This window comes from Schistocerca gregaria, chromosome X, assembly GCF_023897955.1.
Source record: "Schistocerca gregaria isolate iqSchGreg1 chromosome X, iqSchGreg1.2, whole genome shotgun sequence".
NCBI lineage: Eukaryota > Metazoa > Arthropoda > Insecta > Orthoptera > Acrididae > Schistocerca > Schistocerca gregaria.
The window spans coordinates 204,085,165-204,105,001 of NC_064931.1; the positions used below are offsets into that span (position 1 = coordinate 204,085,165).

At 38.3% G+C, this 19,837-nt stretch overlaps 1 protein-coding gene across 1 annotated transcript in view; it reads right to left on the reverse strand.

Annotated features, from left to right (window-relative positions):
• Nucleotides 1-296: 296 nt before the first annotated feature.
• Nucleotides 297-19,837, reverse strand: part of LOC126298132 (protein tipE) — a 524,094-nt gene continuing 504,553 nt past the window's right edge. Inside the window, exon 3 of the mRNA XM_049989449.1 lies at nt 297-2,668. Within this exon, the coding sequence (XP_049845406.1) occupies nt 2,617-2,668 (52 nt within the window). The 3' untranslated portion in view covers nt 297-2,616. The remainder of the gene's footprint in view (nt 2,669-19,837) is intronic.

Sequence of the window (19,837 nt, forward strand, 5' to 3'; positions counted from 1 at the left end):
TTTATTACTACTGAAAAGTACGTTTACAGTTTTTACAAAACTGATATAGAAACATTTTGTACTAATGTGTATGCCATATGCAATAAGTTTAAGTTTGTAATTCCACTCTTTTGTGAAGGAATAAACAGAATGTTCTACGTAGGTAATCAAAGCAAGTCTGTTGCCGATTGTAACTGCTGACATTTATTCTACACCTGCCATACTTATAAATTGAGTGGTATGATATGAAGAAGCCGCTGTCAGAGCTACACAGAGAATAAAGGAAATAAGTTGCTTTAAAATTGAAATCAAGCAAAGAAATTTAAAGCTCTTTATTCAGATTTCACGACATACATACATACATATATTCTGCTGGTTAAAATACATTATTTAACGTTTACATATAGCCATTTAATTAAAAGGTAACATCTCTATGATTCTCAAATATTATATAAGTGTCTCATATAATTCTTTCTTTTGAAGATAACATCTATATATTTTTGAAACATAGACATTCATAACATGCAAATATTACACATAGATAATAATTATTATATAGCAATGCCTTCAGAATACATAAAATCATTACAATGGTGACTTTTACTCAGAAAAAACAAAGAAAATAGTAATAACGGTTAAATACCGGTAGGCCTCGTTTAAATTCTGTTTAGAACGTAGCGTTCGTATACAGATAGGACATTTTAGATAACTTTATAATATCCTTTTTAATATCCTGCAATAGGAGAGATGAGTGCTTTCATATAGAAAGCTGTAACAGAATAGATGAGTAGCTATTATCTGTTGCACCGACATGCTTCGTATTGATGCATTCAAATAATTCTAAAAATGTACAAATATATACCGATATTTATAACAGACAATAAAAATAAGACATGTATAATTAATGAAAAGTATTTATGCTTGCAAAACTACTCAATATTCTTACTGAATCATCGTATCAAAAAAATCACATGAGTGAAGATGGTGTAAGTCAGTTCTTTTTTTGTATATGACTTATAAATAATCTGTCATAGATTCGTTAATTACAGAATATGAGATCGGATGTTTGTAATTAGGCTTCAGCAAAAATTAGCATCCAGAAATACATATTTGCATGGCATTATCTGATGAAATACAGTAGTTCTTCTTAGTTCTCTTGCAACATTCCATCTGAATTATACATGTACAAAAATAAAAAGTGGATTAATACTGTATGCTGTTTCTCAATCCTACACTTCTTCTCGCTATTCAATTTGCGCTACATTTCTCATAGAATTCTTTCATTGTGCGTTAGGACAAGGTCATGGTCCTTCCTCTGAGGTAATAACTTCACAATCCTGGAGGAAACTGTACTCATATCCAAACATGGCATACAGATCGATCTTATTTCTACAAAGATATTGTCGTTTGCACCAAATATACGCCTACAGTATAATTACTGCAAAATTCCTCATGACAATATATATATATATATACACATATACATATGTTAGTTTTATGCACCATTGTTACAGGATTAAATGGCATCTTCGCACACTTATATTGCGAGTCACATCTACAGATATACATAAATAGAATATTTAATACTATTTTAAAAGCATTACAAAATATTTCAGAACCGCAAGCCAATAACTTAATTCAGTCAACTACGACATATACTTCTTTATATACGAAATTTTTTCCATTCTAGTCTACATCTAAATATCTTCATTACTATGAGACTGTTTATCTTAATATATGTAGTAGTTCTCGACATACTTTTCTTACATATAAAATCTACATGCATATGTAAACAGAATATTAAATCCTGTATGATATATGTATATTTGGATAACAAACCATAAAATATTTCAAACATAATTTCCATTTATGGAATCCCATCAGTTAATAAATAGATTTATTCAGAGAACTTTTCTACTTCTACACATTCATTTTGTTTTTATTTATTTATTTATTTCTGGGATTGTCCATAACGATATATAGATTAATATGCATGACACCTTAGCTATACATGGGTTCTGGGACATATAAATAGAACATTCAGCTATGTTCTATTCTTTTCTACTGTGTGGCTTTACCACATGATAAACTTTTCCTAACTTTAACCACTTACAATAATAGATCAGTTAAACAGATACATCTTTGTGTAATATTTTTGTTATGTACATATGTACGTTATGTAGCAGCTCTCTTAACGAATAAAAGAAACGTAACTTGCGTTACGATACAAATAGCTTCAGTGAGAATCAGGTTATCACTGAAGAACACAGAGAAAAAGAAAATTTCAAAAGTTCAGTATTTACTTTTAATGGGTGACACTACTGATATTTGCGCATGAAATTGGAAATGGAAAAAAACAATGATGTGTTATGTGTCGACCACATATTAACTTGTAGAACATGTGGAAACAGCAAATGGAGGTGATGTCGATTGGCACTTAATGATGATAGTGCCATCACCTTCGGTTACTTTATCTTGGTTTAAAGTTGTTCACTGTTATATTTACAGTACTTTGATGCAAACGTTTACTTGAAAGGTATATCATGATTCTGAGAGGCGTACAAAAGGTGTAAGAGGCCGCCTTGTATTCTTGATAGGACAAATCTTAGTCGGTAGATGCCGCCGGCTACAGCCACCTTACGGATGAGAGGACAGCATGCCCACGTTCGAAGGTGACCGGTGGCATTCACTGAAACAGATAATGCCAAAGTTTAGGTTCGCAGTTATTCACAAAAATTCACTATAAAATCAGCCCAGAAAATATTCCATGTCCTCAAAGACAGGCAATTCAACTTACATCATACAAAAATGCGGCAGATGTAATTGTTGCCACTGTTTAGGTGCTTGAAATACTTTCCAGGCCAATTTTATTTTGTCCATTCTATATCAAGATTTATGAACTTAACATCAGACTTAATATAAAATATCGTACAAATCGTAATGCCTTTTACCGTGGGCTCGATCGTCTTGTAACCACTGAATAGGTAATGTTTCGAATGTACACACAAAGTATCAAATAAACTGTGCAGGATGATTTCGTGATGATGGTACAAATTGTCATGGATGGTACATTAGGGTAAACGTATCAATTTGGGGCAAGCGATCCTGGTCAAAAGTTGTAAGCGAAAATCGTTCTGTTGCCTCCGACAGTGGATGTCTTCTACTGCAAACTTACTGCTTTCCATATTTTTGGAGAGGGCGGTACGTGCTAGTACAATGAAACCTGTCTACAAAAACAGGCTATAAAACACACATCTTAAGAGCGACGAGCGCTTCTTTAGTAAAAGAGATGTGTTTCACAATATCAAAGGTGAACGAGTGTTCATAGCTCTTATGGTTATGTTTACTGGACTCTTTCCTTTGTTTTGATGCGTACCACCACCTCCAAAAATATGTAAGCAAAGAGCTTCCAGCGGAAGATGTCCACACTCGGATGTAGCGGAACGATTTTCGCTTGTAACTTTCGACTTGATAGTTTCCAGAACAGGGTCCCAAACCTCAGATCGATACATTTACTGTACAAGTTTTTAACATCATAACTGAATCATCACCGCAAATTTTGCAATCAAGTAAGTCTAAAAATGCATTAATACTTATCGATATTTATAACAGAAAATAAAAATAAGACATGTATAATTAATGAAAAGTATTTATGCCTGAAAAACTACCCAATGTTCGCTACTTTAAAGTTATAAAAGAACTGAGTGGGCGAGTACTTTGGTGACCAACAAAAGTGCTTCAGACATGGTGCTTGGCGTCTATATTTTTGTGGTGAAGATAAGCAGTCGGTGCCCACACAACTACCGAGATCTGAGCTATGAGCATCTTAAAAGACTATATGATAGCTACTATGGACTCGCTGATAAAACAAAGTAAGGATCATACGTGATGGAGCTAATTTCGATTGATGTTATTCAACGTCGCAGATATGGTAAACATGAAACTTCAGATAAAATCACCCGTCAGGGCAGTGGACACTATCGTTTGCCTGATGGAAAGGGTAAGCACTTACAGTAATGTAGAGGAACTTTATACAGTAGCTTTCCACATTTCTCACAAATCAGTTAAAGTTCTCACTGAGTAAAGAAAATAGCAGACATGACCCATGATGTAGCACGAGGAGGTAACAAGCCTTTTAAACTGAGTGAAGAATTAAGGTTATCTATTGAGGAGAACGTCGAGTTATTTCCATTGCTAGGAGTTCATCACAGCCGAAAAAAGTGCAGTAAGAAGTTTTTGAGCCCTAATTTGAGCATCAACAGAATGTTGATGGTTACAAGGAGAAAAACGTTGGTACTGGCATCACCTGCAGGGATTACTAGAGCATATTCACAAAAGAATATTCTCATCTACGCTTTGGTAGGCAAAGAACAAATATTTGTTCACCTTGTGAGCAGTTAAACTCTCAGATGAAAACTGCTTCAGATTCCGACAAAGGAGTATTTAAAACACAACTGATATTTCATCATCACCAAGAATAACAGGCACAAGAACACATGAGAAACGACATACTTGAATGTAAGATACCGTGAAATAACAAACTTGTCATTGCAGTGAACATATAGCAATTAATATTTCTACAACAATGTCGCATTCACATACGTTTTATTCTAGGCAGCTGTCCACCTATAACACTTGCCTCCATGAGTGTAATACAGACAACAGCTACATTTGTCTTTGGACTGAGACTACTGTTAGTAGAGATGGAAATGAAATGGGTTCGGTATTGCTACCATTATTAAGCAACTACTTTGGAGAACAAACTCATTTGAAGCTTTGGCGCGACAACTGCGTCGGTCAAAGTAAGACACTGACGACCCTAATGACAACTCGCAGCAACTCATAAAATTTAGACTATTTAGTTCGCTGGGGTTTCCTGTTTTTGGAGAAAATGAAGGAAGTCATGAAGATTTATGGACCAGCAGACGTCAAGAAGATGACTGAGAAAGTTCAACATCATAAACATTTTGAGACTGTAACAATCGACAGGACTGATATCAAGGACATTCGTTCAGTGATCCCATAGATTCTCAGTATCACTTAAATGAAGAACAGTAATATACCCCAGTTTTATGTTGAGGATGGACTTCAAAAACGTAACTTGATAAAATCAAAGGAATCTCACAATCACCTCAGACCTTGGGAAGACGTTCGTGTTTTTGAAAAGGTGTTAAATGTACATATTTCTGCAGCAATGGTATATCTGAACTTCAGAGAAGGAGGGAAAACAATCTTGAAAAAACTGAAAAAAACTCGAAAATATTGTATGCCCCCATACATTCCAGAAGAAGCAAAAGACTTTTCTCTGGACGTTATTAATAACGCAAGCTCATGCTAAATACTAATGTTTAAATACAATATGATAAAAAATATCAGGACACCCCCAAAAACATACGTTTTTCATATTAGGTGCATTACGCTGTCCCCTACTGCGAGGTACTCCATATCAGACACCCCAGTAGTCATTGGACATCGTCAGAGAGCAGAATGGGGCGCTCCACAGAACTCACAGACTTCGAACTTGGTCAGGTGATTGGATGTCACTTGTGTCACACGCCTGCACGCGAGATTTTCACACTCCTAAACATCCCTAGGTTCCCTGTTTCCGATGTGGTAGTGAAGTGGAAACGTGAAGCAACACGTACAGCCCAAAAACGTACAGGCCGGCCTCGTCTGTTAACTGACAGAGACCGCCAACAGTTGACGATGGTCGTAATGTGTAATAGGCAGACATGCTCACAAGAATTTCACACTCCATCAGGACCCTCTGCAAGTACTATGACAGTTAGGTGGGAGATGACAAAACTTTTATTTCATGGTCGAGCGTCTGCTCATGAGCCATGCATCACGCCAGTAAATGCTAAACGACGTCTTGCTTGGTATAAGGAGCGTAAACATTGGACGATTGAACAGTGTAAAAGCCTTGTGTGGAGTGACGAATTACACACAATGTGGCGATCTAATGGCAGGGTGTGGGTATGCCGAATACCAGGTGAACGTCATCTTCCAGCGTATGTAGTGCCAACAGTAAAATTCGGAGGCGGTGGTGTTACGGTGTGGTCTTGTTTTTCACGGAGGGGGCTTGCCCACTTTGTTGTTTTGCGTGGTACAATCACTGCACAGGCCTACATTGATGTTTTGAGCACCTTCTTGCTTCCCTCTGTTGAAGAGGAATTCGGGGACGGCGATTAGATCTTTCGACACGATCGAGCACCTGTTCATAATGCACGGCCTGTGGTGGAGTGGTTATACGACAATATCATCCCCGTAATTGACTGACTTGCACAGAGTCCTGAACTGAATCCTATAGAACACCTTTGGGATGTTTAGGGACGCTGACTTTGTGCCAGGCCTCACCGAACCACATCGATACCTTTCCTCAGTGCAGCACTCCGTGAAGAATGGGCTGCCATTTCCCAAGAAACCTCCCAGCACCTGATTGAACGTATGCCTACGAGAGTGGAGGCTGTCATCAAGGTTAAGGGTGCGCCAACACCATGTTGAATTCCAGCATTACTGATTGAGGGCACCACGAACTTGAAAGTCGTTTTCAGCCAGGTGTCCGAATACTTTTGAGCACATAGTGTATGTTGAAACACAGAATATGAGTAGAAGGGGGTACAGTACACGAAACTGAAGAAAAATGAAATAATACCGTCACAACTTCAGATTCTAATTCTCACCACACACTTAATATACAAATCTGGCATATCCTGCTGGTGCGTGAATGGTGTTATCACTTCACAATGCGGTTGCAAAAACTTATCCACAAAATTCAACCGTATTTAGTCATTAGCATTACTAGTCAGTACTGGATACACCACAAATTTGGCAAGATTGTGACTCTCATTCAACAAAACTTCCCAAACATCATATATATGACAGTAAAAGAAAGAGTACTGCGGAGCTCTAATAGGAAAGAAATCCACAGACAGCTCCAGAATACCATAGTCACCAAGGACGTCACTGCTGGTTGGTATACATGTGAATAGTCATAAGATACCTGAAGGGAACTAATCTTGGTAGCAGTTAACTAACTAAAAGCGAGAATATTAAGATTTCACATACAATAAATCAAAATTTCCGGTGAAGCTACGTAATACACATATGAAGTCTACGGATGTGGCTAAATAGTGTAGATTCCTGGAAGGGTAAGTAATTTAAAGCCAACTGATATCTCAAAAATTTAGGCTACATGATCAGTTACAAACAAGCATTACCCTGACTGTCAGTCAATTTTCAGGTAAGATTTTATGATAACAAAAGTGTCTGAGAAATTTCAATGAGAACAACAGTGCATTAGCAAGTGTAATGGGAAATTGACCAAAAATTTTCTCAATGAAACGGAGAATAAGTTTTAACCTCGAATAAGTTTGTGTTAATGAATATATGTGTAATCAGCCTCATCTTTTAGACGGAGCTCCTGCAAGACAACTTTACTTGGAAGTCGCTTGACCAGTGTCGGCGAATAAATACGGTATTGCAGTGCCTGTGTTGTTCCGAGTTACGATGCAACGTTCTCTCGGACACGCATTCGTGTCCGAAGGAACACTGCATTGTGATCATGAATAACACAGGTCCTGTAATATCGTATTTTTTTGATAGAGTATTATATTGATGAACTACAGACCAGTTTTTACCTTTACAGAAGTGATATTTTAATCAAATACCTTAAATGAATGTCTCAGATATACTTTTCAGTATCTTTTTCTTATTTTCTACAAATCATGATTTGGGTACTTACACCCGTATGAAATTAAAGGCATCATTTATTAAATGCCATAGACAGTTGGAAGAATTAAACACATCAATAAATACCAGAGGAGAGAGAAATATGTCTACTTTTATTTGATGATACTTCAACTCTCTCTGAGCAAAAACCAGAACATGTGCAATTATATCATCATACACGTTTCCCCTTTTTAGTAAAAATCGTCGCCGGTGGTGGTACTCTGTTTTCGATTTCAGGAAGTGTCGTGTGCTTGCACGTTGCTGAGGTATTCCTCCATTTTGCACTGATGTTTTCCGCCGAGTCTCATATTGGTTTAAGCCCTACACATTTCTTTATGTGAAACTGACGCAGAAGGGAACCACAACCGTTTTTTAGACCTTCTGACATCATCATAGTGGTCCTGGTTAATCGTGTAACAAATTTACTAAACTAAAAGTAGACGACCTCAGGAGTTCGCCAGTAAATACTGGTACTGCTGTATTCTATCACGCGTATTATCAGGAAATGTGTAACGGTGCAAAACAACGTAAGAGTAGGCAAAAAACGTCAGTGCCAAAATTGTGCAAATATGAAATACGACACAATACAGCACAAATGATGTTCGTTTGCATACTCCTCACTAAACGTATCTGTGAAAAACATAGTGGCTCTATATTTTGTCGTACTTCGCGTCAAGAAATGTGTAGTGCTGCGAACTAACCTGAGCGTGGGCAAAACACATCAGTTCCAAATGAAGGAGTACCCCAAAAATTTGCAAACAAACAACATTTCCTGATACATGTCAAAATCGGCTTTAAAATACCACCATTGGCCTTGTTTTATAAATGTGCGCATTTTATTGTTGTTGCAAAGATGGAATTTAAATACCAATAGGAACTGTAAAGCACCTACCGACGCTATTTCCACTTTTCATTACTGAGACTTAAACAAAGTGAAACAGAAATACGAAGATAATGTCAGGGGAATTATGGATCTCGATAAAAGAAAAAATTCTTAGTCAAACAGCTTATATATTCTGGAGATATGAACATGTGTGTCTTGCGCATCATGTTAGATAAGCTACACTATGCTGGAAATAAATAGTTATTTATTTCAGTAGGCCAAACAAACAGACTGGTGCTAATTTGTACCCCATGGGTCTCGAGGTAAATATTTGCTACACTCAAAATGACGTCGATGATGACGAAACTCTAAATTCAAAGGTTCCACCTAGCTCTTTTAAGGACGGCTTATAAAATGTTCGTAACGTCTACCTCGATTGTAATTACGTTTATTATATTATCATGTTTGTGACATCTTATAGAGGTTTGAATTTAGTTTACTGGAAAGTAACAATTATTAGCACGATCGTTATCCCTGAGTAATGAACAGGGATGGAACGTATTGATCGCTACTGTCCCCATCGTGCGAACAAAATCAAATCGCCGTAACAGATGCTTGCTCGAAACGGCCTCTGCAACTTCAATGTACTACCGTTGTTTTTCATTGATATGCACAGATAGGGCAGACGAAAAGACATCGCCACTTTTATGAGACACGTAAACGAAAAAACAAAACCAAAAATCAGATTTAAGGTGTATTATGAAAATTACTGATGTACTGCCTGTCTAAAATACCTTCAATGGGGCACACTAGAACTAACTGCGTGTGATGTGAAGTGCCCGGTGTGGCCGAGCGGTTCTAGGCGCTACAGTCTGGAACCGCGCAACCACTACCGTCGCAGGTTCGAATCCTGCCTCGGGCATGAATGTGTGTGACGTCCTTAGGTTAGTTAAGTTTAAGTAGTTCTAAGTTATAGGGGACTGATGACCTCAGATGCTAAGTCCAGTAGTGCTCAGAGCCGTTTGAACCATTTTGTGAAGTGTCGGGAAGGCAGGAGTATCGAACCAGCTACCCTCTTGAGAGATATAGGTCTGTTCTGTGTAAACTATTATGATACAGAGCAATTGGTGATATGAATACTGTAGCTGTTGTTCACGTGCATTAGAGTACGCCTAATGTATGATTCGTTAAACGAATGCACGGGAGTACTCCTGAAAAACAATTGCAAGTGTTATTATCTCAAAGAATAACACACATATACGTGTTCATAAGTTTTATAAAGAGGAGAAATAGAAACAGTTCGAAATTTTTACGGAAAATAAACCTAATACATTTTTCTCTGTGGACGGGATGACACTACAAAAGAGGTTTTATGTTCTACCACTACCTCCCTACTACTGCTCCCTATATTTAGTCGAAGTCATTTGATACGTATCTTATAAAAAAATATTGACAAGGAAAATCAAAAATCATTTGTTGCAACTTTGAACGGGCTGACAAAAGTCCGTAAAAGGAGAAACAATCGAAAAATGAAACTATAGAGTACAGATGTTGAAAACCAGAGAAAAAGAATATGGCGCCGTAGTGCGTTAACTGAGATTGTATTAGAAGTGGTTGCAATACAGGACGAACTAAAAATGAATGGCAAAGAAAATGACCTCATTACCGAAATTATTACATCCTACTAATCGGTAGTAAGACCTAACGGTACGGCAGTGTGATCTGCTGATGCAGCTATTGAAACCACATCTAGGAGGCTTTCCATTTTTAGAGAGTTTGAAACCCTGTATTGTACTCAAAAAGAATCGTCACTGGCGAGTACTACATTTGGTATTGCTAGTTAGATGCATGCGACATATTCCCTTGTGTTTATGAATCGAAAAATATGCAGTGCTTACCCACGAAAGCAACAGAAGTCTGTGCATCTGAGTGACACACTACCGTTAGGAAATGAATGAATTGCTTACTACCCGGAAATGTATATTTTGCAATATGAATATAGAAAAAGAAAATGATTGTACCTCACACTATAATTCTATGAGGTTTGGGAACTGAAAGACGATCTGTTAACATAAGAAGTTGACAGTCTGCAACAGACAGAGGGGGGTGACGCAGGGGGTAGCGCACTGGACTCGCAGTCGTGAAGACGACAGTTCAAACGTTCAGTCATCCGGATGCAGGTGTTCCGTGATTTCCCCAAATCGCTCCACGCAAATGCCGGGATGGTTCCCTTGAAATGGCACGGACGATTTCCTGCCCTATCATTGACACAGTCCGAAACTGTGCTCCGTTTCCAACGATCTTAGAGCGAACCACCATTTGCTAAATGTTTGTTATTGTAATTAGGGGAATTGTTGGACGTGAATGACGAAAATTTCACAAGAATTTATATTAGCGTTCTGGAGTACTCAACACGAAATTAAAATGTTTGTAGTGCAGAAAGCTATTTTAGGTAATTAGGAATTTAATAAATTACAGACGTGCTTAAAAGACCTGTAACTGTTACAAAAAATTATAAATAAAACTTGTTACGTATTGTTATAGTTCTGTTATAAACTGCAGAGGATAAATTATATGCAACAAAGAAACTCAGATATATCGCTTTATTACTTATCATTGACCAAGTTTGAATATAGGCCTGAAAGTAATTTATCTCAAGAAAAAGCTAATGTATGAGAAACATATCGAAGGAAAAAAACAAAAATTAACGACAATGTTATTAAAAAAATGGTAAGTTTTTGTACTTCGGGGAACTGAGAAAATCGAATATACTGATAACAAAGTAAATAAAGGGATGCCTTAAAGAGCCTCAATTGCGTTTTTAAATTTGTTAGGGCTTTCAAAATTAACATTTGCAGTGACTTTAAACGAAAGTTCACAAAATGGTTCAAATGAATCTGAGCACTATGGGACTTAAGATCTGAGGTCACCAGTCCCATAGAACGTAGAACTACTTAAACCTAACTAACCTAAGAACATCACACTCATCCATGCCTGAGGCAGGATTCGAACCTGCGACCGTAGCGGTCTCGTGGTTCCTGACTGTAGCGCCTAGAACAGCTCGGCCACCCCGGACTGCCAACATTTCTACTTCCATTGTTTGAGCTACTGCTGTCACAGACTAAGTCATTAGGCTATTATTGTAATGTACACCTTTGAACCTCCTCATAGAGCGAGTTTCTTGTCTTTAAAGCTGATTGAAATGTTTACGTTTTTGCCAAATATATGCGCATTTTTCAACTACACCTTGTCAAAGGTAATAGAGTAGTCTTTGAACAGTTATAGGTTAGTGTTAATATAATCCGCCAAGTAATAATATACAGGACAGCATGAGCAGTATTGGTAATATCACGCTTTCTTACATGGTAAATTGATGGTTCTGTGCCCTCTTCTTTCGTCGCACCCTTATTTGATAGCCAGGCGTTCTTTATTGGATTGTACTAATGTTAACCCACTTTTAAATAGGTGAAAATGATTAACTGATACGGTGTCTTTGTGTGTTCGTTTGGAATTCTATGTCATTTCTGGTTGCCAGCGTATCACGTGGAAGATCTCTTGATTGCTTCATTTATTACTTACAATGATGTATGGTGTTAGAGAATGCCTTCGTGTCGGGGAAGGTGGAGACTGCGTTGTGTGACAGTGCTGCGCCAACACAAATGTTAGTCAAACTGTGATAGAGAAGAATCTACTAGCTTATTGGCCTCATCGGGGAATTCCGGAAGTTTCTCAGTGATTGTGATGGTTAAGAATGTGAATATGTCTGCGTGTGCCTTGAACGTATCAGTTCGTTGCACTTAAATTGAATTCATCGTGTTTTACCACAGTCAGATCAATCTAATTAAAGATTTTTACGTTCGTTTCGTCAGTGATGGAGACCAAAAGTAGTTAATAAATTCCATTACTTTCTTCCGTGACTGTCGAAAGAAATAACTAGACTAGTAAACAAAATCTCAGGGGCATGGGCCCTAATATCAATTGCACAAATAACTTACGAACTTCCCTGTGATCACCGAGTCCAAAGACTGTCATGGATTTTGATACTGAAATAGAAACTCGGGACTGTGTACCACAGAGTATTTCCATTTTGGTCTTTTAGTGCAACATCTTGCTGTAGCGACACAATTACAGACGCCCGTGTTCATCTTAGTCATTTTTAACGATACTTTAAAATCCAAATTACTTATGTTACCTTATTACATGAGTACAAAACCTGGTATTTTGCTTGCATTTCGCAGATAGATTCTTCCGTAATATGAGGTCAAACAAAACCGTGCGCCACCTTTCATACATGGTTATAAAAGACTTTTCCAGACTTCAGGGCGTATCACAATATTCATCATGAAGCATTCATGTTTGCTCCTGATTTTTTCTGCCTACCTTATAATACACAGGACATTTTTTTCTTTAATGCATCTGCCTCTCCTCCCCCCTATCCCACCCTTGAAAACATTAGTCGAATTCAGTAAAAGAGACTTTGACAGAACCTGTTCCTATCTTTTCTTTTGGCCGCCTATTTGTCTTACTGTTTCTTTTCTTTACTCACAGCATGCTTCACTCTGTATCATGAAACTTTTAATTTATCGTGCATGAAACGTTAATTCTTTACTGCTGCACATTGTAATTAGCAGGGTACTCGTATTGCAGTCTTACTATTGTATTCATATCGCTAATTAATTTTTAACGACGTTAATTTTTGCTAAATAAATCAACCAATTCTTACTCTATTATTTTTGGCGTCCATGGTCGTCGTTTCCTGCAACAGTTAACACATTTACAAAACGATTGTAAATTATTTTCTGTAAATTTTGTCACTTTTCAGGTACGTACTCTTACTACACCTAATATCCGCCTCAAGAGCCAAGATCGCTAACGTATGCCTGTGCTCTGGCGCTCGACTCAGAAGTAAGCTGGTTCGAATACTGGAGTGGATGAAATTTTCGATGCCAATATTTTTGTCCAGCAATGGGAGGAGAGGTGGTGGCATAAGATTTCCGACCACCAGTATTTGCACCATTGTCCTGGATTAAAGTCCTACCTCTCCACAGTGTCTCATAAGGCGGGGGCATGTGACACAGTTGATGGTCTCTCGTGATTGGGATGGGGACTTTAAGGTCGGGGTCCCTTTGGTGCTATTCGAGAAAAGTAGGCAATGTGCTGGCATCGGGTTTCATCTTCTCAGTTCTCCTATCATCATCATCGCGTAACGCTACACTACACACGCATCCATAGCATTCTTCTACGCTCAATAAATACACATACAACGTAACTGTCGTATATTCAAGAGACCAATTTGCAAGGAGGAAGAACAGCTTTTCAGACAGGCGGCTCAACAACGGCCTGGAATATCCAAGCCAGCAATGTCATGCGACATTTACTCTTTTTCTTCATCTAATGAAGTTTTATGTTCTTTGCTTGATTTCTTTTCCAATTGTAAAAACATAAATAAGAAGCCCCCATCAAAAGGAGCTTGGTTCAGATTACATCCTTTCATGCACATTCCTTCCAAGGCTACAGAAAATACACCTTAAGACAAATATAAAAACCCGACGTGCCAAGAAGAAATTATCCGAACGAAATGGAAATCGGTAGCTGCGATGTATATATACAGACAAACAAATTATTACCGTTTTAGAAGAACTGGATGATTTATTCAAGAGCTTCACATTTGAGCAAGTCAACAAAGCATGGGTCCACATCCGGCCCTTAGGTCTTGGCACCAACTGACAGAGTTACTGGAGGGATATCGTGGCAAGTTCTGTCCAATTGAAGCGTTATATCTTCAAAATCCCGAAGTGGTTGGAGGGCCGTGCTATAACTCTGCAAACGTTCTCAATTAGGGAGAGACACGGGGAGCTTTGCTCATCAAGGTAGGGTCTGGCAAGCACGGCGACAAGCGCCGGAAACTCTCGCACTGCGCAGGTGGACATTATCACGCTGGCCAGGATGGCATGCCATGAAGGAAAGCAAAACAGGGCGTCGAAGTACCGATGTGCCGCGAATGACAGCCACCGGAAGCGTGCCATAAAAAGAAATAGCATACCACACTATCATTCTTGGTTCTTAGGCCGTGTGGCGGATGCCAGTCATCTGGTACCTCACCGCTGTTCAAGGCGTCTCCAGACACGTCTTCGGTCTGGAATTCCATTGACTGGAGTAGAATTGTCTTCAACGATGACTCTCATTTCAAACTGAGCCCCGGTGAACCAGCTAATGCGTTGTAAATTAGGAAAATCAAACGGGGAATTGAAACCCGCATCTCCAGAATACATTTCCACAAGTAAACTAAACGCATGTGTTAGCCTAACAGTAAGACCATTGCCCTCTTTGTAGTCAAAGGATTTCACTAAAGAAAAGAAGAATTGCCTTGGAAAATCAGAAATTGTACATAAATCTCGCTGTTGCCATTTGTTATTACTACACAGCTGGACATTATTACAGCAGTTCCATGTACGAGTCAAAATACAACAGGAAAACACTGCCACTGATAGAGATATAAGAAAACTATAAAAGTTTCAGATCAGTACGATTAAACAACGTAGTTTGTCATATTCTGCTCCAGCTGCAATACTATACTTTCAGCTACCAACTTTGGCTGTCGACTAATCGATGGCCACTTTGTATGAAAAACCTTTCCTCCATGAGGGATACAGTAATCACAATTTCTGTTAATGTTTAACAAAAAGTTAAACAGAATGTATATAAAGAGCACACTTTATACTTAAGGTCTGCAAATAATGTCTGTTTTGACGCTGTTGCGAAAGCCATTACATGTTGCCGTGAATAGCCCAAACTGTTCACAATAGGAGTGACGATTGCTTACATTACTCCAAAACCACTGATGGTTTTGTGGAATAGAAGGGGTAGCAAGTGATGTCCATTCACTTGTCATAAAGTAAAAGTATTTTTCTTCATTTGTGTGGTCATAGTGGCTTAGTTGCTTTATAGTTCTTGAAGGTGTTTTTGGTTCTGTAGATGCAAAACCACCAATGATTCTGTCGAATGGAAGGCGTAGCAGGTGTTGTCCATTCACTTGTCATAAAGTAAAGTATTTTTCTTCATTTGTGTGGTAATACTGGCGTAGATGCTTTATAATTCTTCAAGGTGCTTTTGGTTCTGTTGATGCAACCACAAAATGTGTGATTTTTTTCACCGCACGAGTTTCACTTTATTGACGTAAAGCATCATAAATGGTGGTGATTTTCGGTTGTATTCTCGTTTACATCTGGAAATTCCGTCTGCTAGCACATCGTTCTCTTTCTGCGTTAGACACTCATAATTTTGATCTAATTTTTAGTTGTTCTGCAGTACTATGCATTTTTTATGTTTTTCGCAACATACTTTTATGCGGACCACTGTATTCTGTCTCTTTTTGTGCTTCTAAGAAGCTTATGCTTAGAAGCACAAAAACAAAGAGATGTGTTATCAGACGGCATTCCCGACGTAAGTGAGAAATCAACCGAAAATCACCACCACTGATGATGCTTTAACTCAATAAAGCGAAACGCGTCTGATGAAAAAAAAAAAGTCACGCATTTTTGTAGTTGCAACGACAGAACAAAAATACCCTCAAGAAAAATATTTTTAGCTAAAAATAATAAAGAAACAGATGTTACCTTAATTGAGTCATTGTAGAAACAGTGGTTCTTTTGAACAATTCTGTGTCGTCGTATGAGTACCTAAGAACGTACTAGTGGGTAACGTTGAAATTAAAACAGATACTCCGAGTTATTGGATCATGGAAGAAATATTTATGTAAAACAAATCTCAATACGTGCCGGGTCATTCATCGTTTTTTCTGGAAGAGGTGAGAAGGTAACGAGATTGGCTGGTCCAAACAGGTTGCGGAAATAAACGAAAATGTAACTGCCGTAGGACGGGGGAGGAGAAGATTAGTATTTAAACCTCCCGTTGACAACGAGGTCATTAGTGACGGAGCACAAGCTAGGATTGGGGAAGGATGGGGAGGTAAATCGGCCGTGCCCTTTCAAAGGAACCATCTCGCCATTGGTCTGAAGCGATTTAGGGGAATTATGGAAAATCTAATTCAGGTTGTGGATTTGAAAATGTAATTGGAGTCGCTGTTTGATTATAATACACTTATGTAGTTACGGCACACCACTGAGTATTACAATAAACGTAGACGAAATAAATGAGAGTATTTCATTAGTAGGATATCGAAGTAGACAGGTTTGGTAGATAATTTTGTATTACCTGCGAGACTACGTCTCTCCAAGTCGATAGTTGTTTGGTGCGTAACACCAGAGTCAAAACAAACTTCAAAGATGCTGACAGAATTATAAAACGTATTCACCTAGCACGCAGTGCCATGCTAGGTGGCAGAAGCAAATAGATATTGTTAACTTCACGACAGGCGTGTGATCTTGTTGGATAGTAATATTAGGAATGAGCGGAACGTATGATATGGTTTAGGCCTGTACGTCATCCCTGTGCTATTGAAAAACCCTGAACTTTGTAAAAGCCTTAATCACCTGTCATCAGCCAAGGTGACCTCTAAAATCAGGAGCAATAAAGTTGAAATAGTGGACACTGGAATCTTAAAAACGAGGGCAGGTTTCATGCTCTTGTTTAGGCTTCCGTGGTTTCCTTGTTTCAATTCTTGCAACGAAGGCACGGTCGATTCTTTCCCATGTTTGCTTAATCCGAGCTTATGACTGATCTCCAGTGATCTAGATGATGACAATACGTTAGCTTCTAAATTCATGTGTAAACCCAGATGTTTATTTCGTACAGAATTTTTTGGAAATTACTCGATTAGCTTGCTGTAACATAATCAAGGCACGCGCTTTAGGTGCACACTTTGCTCCACCATACATTTAGGTTTGTAGTACCGGACACAACGCTCTGCCTAAGCAAAATAATAATTAAGTAATAATTACTGAAATCCAGTAATAACAACAATAACTATAATGCTAAATATTGAAGTAATATGTGCCTGTGTTGGTAAAGATTAGCAGTGCACGTACCGGAAACTTCCGCATAGAAACAGATGAAACCTGAATGGATTTCCGCTAATAAATAGCACATGAAGCAAGAAACGAAGCTCGGAAACGGAAGGAAGAGGCGCTTAATAGATTATTTCAGAATTTTAGAAATTGTATACAATTGTAGAATTGTTGAAATCGTAGAAAACTTTAAGGAAAAACAGATACCATGCAACAACCTTTTGCGCCACAGAAGATAAGAAGAAAAAGAGAATATAAGTCAAAACGCCACAAAGCGAAAGTCTTGCATGATAAAGATATTTCTATAAAGAATGTAGAGAATGTGTGAGGTTTAAATGTTACTGGAAGAAGCCAGTGTGAAGTGCACAACAAAAACCCTATAGACTGACACAAAACAAAAGATGTGGCACCTGAATATAACATGCGGTTATAATGCTTTGTACTGGGAGGGACGACTCGGCCTTCTGGACTATAGCGAAAGTTCTATCTGTTGCAGATAAAGACATGGTTACTTCTGAGAACTTATGGTGGCCAAAGGTATAGTCTCTCTTCAGTGGAAACGACAGCACCACATCGCTTCTGCGTGGAAACAATCTGAAGTCTTCTTTCTGGCAAAGCACTGGTCATAGAGCTGGCGTCGTACGTTTCAGATTAATAACGTATATTTAAAAATCACTTACAGACTAAACACTGTAGTACCAAAATCACTGAACATGAACAAGTTACTTTCGTAAGGTGTCATGTGAGAAACAAAGCGTTCCTATGACTACCCTGCTGCCTTCACATTAAGAACTCTTTTTACAGTTGAGGTGGCAATACTAAGTGGCATATTTTTGTGGTTACATGAGACTGAAACTTCTACCATTTGTGAGTAATGTTTGTGAAAACTTCAAAATAAAAAGAATTGCTCGAAGAATCCGAGAGCAGAGAATGCGTAGAGAAATGATTAAGATGGTAAAGCAATGGAGTACCGATAAGACTAGCTGTAATCGTACTTGTGTGACAGGAAAAGTCATCGTTTACCAAATCATAATCAATGAATATCCATTAAACAAAATGAAAAATGAAACGATGTGCCACTGTGATTCATCGACGTCGAATAAAGGCGTTTGTCACCTTTTGGCTCTTACAGCGCATGCTGATAAGACAGCGACCATTGTCAGAAAAGAAAATTGTTTTTGGCATATCTCAGTGTACTGTTATGAGGGCACTACTGTTTCCGATGTATCTAAATGATGTGTTGGATAACATTTATAGCTCTATGAAGCTGTTCGCGGAGGACTTACTTTATTTGATCTAAAGTGTGCACATTCCTCAATGGAATGTAAAATTCACCACCAGATGTCACGAGACGCGGAGCCGCAAGCATAAAAGAAGTGGGGAGTGTTTTGCTGTCAGCAAAAAAGCAGTAACAGCACAAGGTCTGTGTCTTCGAATATGGACTAGTCATTAAAGGTCACTTACGCAAAATATATAAGAGTGACATTTCAACGCATCTAAAGCCGTCCATATGGACTGTTGGTGATGTGACTGTGAAACGAAAAGAGAAGAATCAACCAAGACCAGGCAGACCGCATGAACTGTCGGATAGGGACCGTTGAGCAATACGGAGTGTGGCTGTAGAACATCGCATAAAATCAGAGGAACGATTCCCTGTTGAGTTAGAAAGTACTACCTGTAGTAAGCATAAAGGAGGACGAAAATTGGAGTACGAATTGAAGTTCAGGGAAAAGAAAGGAAAACTTCGAGGCTTGCCGGAGAAGAGAAATTTGTTAACATCGAATATAGATTTAAGTGTTATTAAGTATTTTCTGAAAGTATTTGCATGGAGTGTAGCTATGCAAGGAAGTGAAACACGGACGATACACAGTTTAGAGAAGAAGATAATAGAATATTTTGGATTGTGGTGCTACAAGATAATGCTAAACATCAGATGGGTAGATCACGTAATGAATAAGGAGGTACTGAATAGAATTGGGGAGAAAAGAAGTTTGTCGCACAGCCTGACTAGAAGAAGGAATCGGTTGATAGTACACAATTCGAGACACCGAAGGAACACCAATTTAGAATAGGAGGGAAGTGTGGAGTGTAAAAATCGTAGAGTGGGACCGAGAGATGAATGCAGAAAACAAATTCAGAACGATGTAAGATGGAGTTGTTATTCGGAGATGAAGAGTAGAGACACATATTGCTTCCTGCAACATACTCTTTCGTAATAAACACGACCATCTAATAAAACAGCCTATACATAGGGATATCCACAGCATTTCTCCCCGTGTACCACTCTTGAAAGAGGAAATTGTTAGTAGTACAGGGTATAGTTTCCAGAGTGTACACT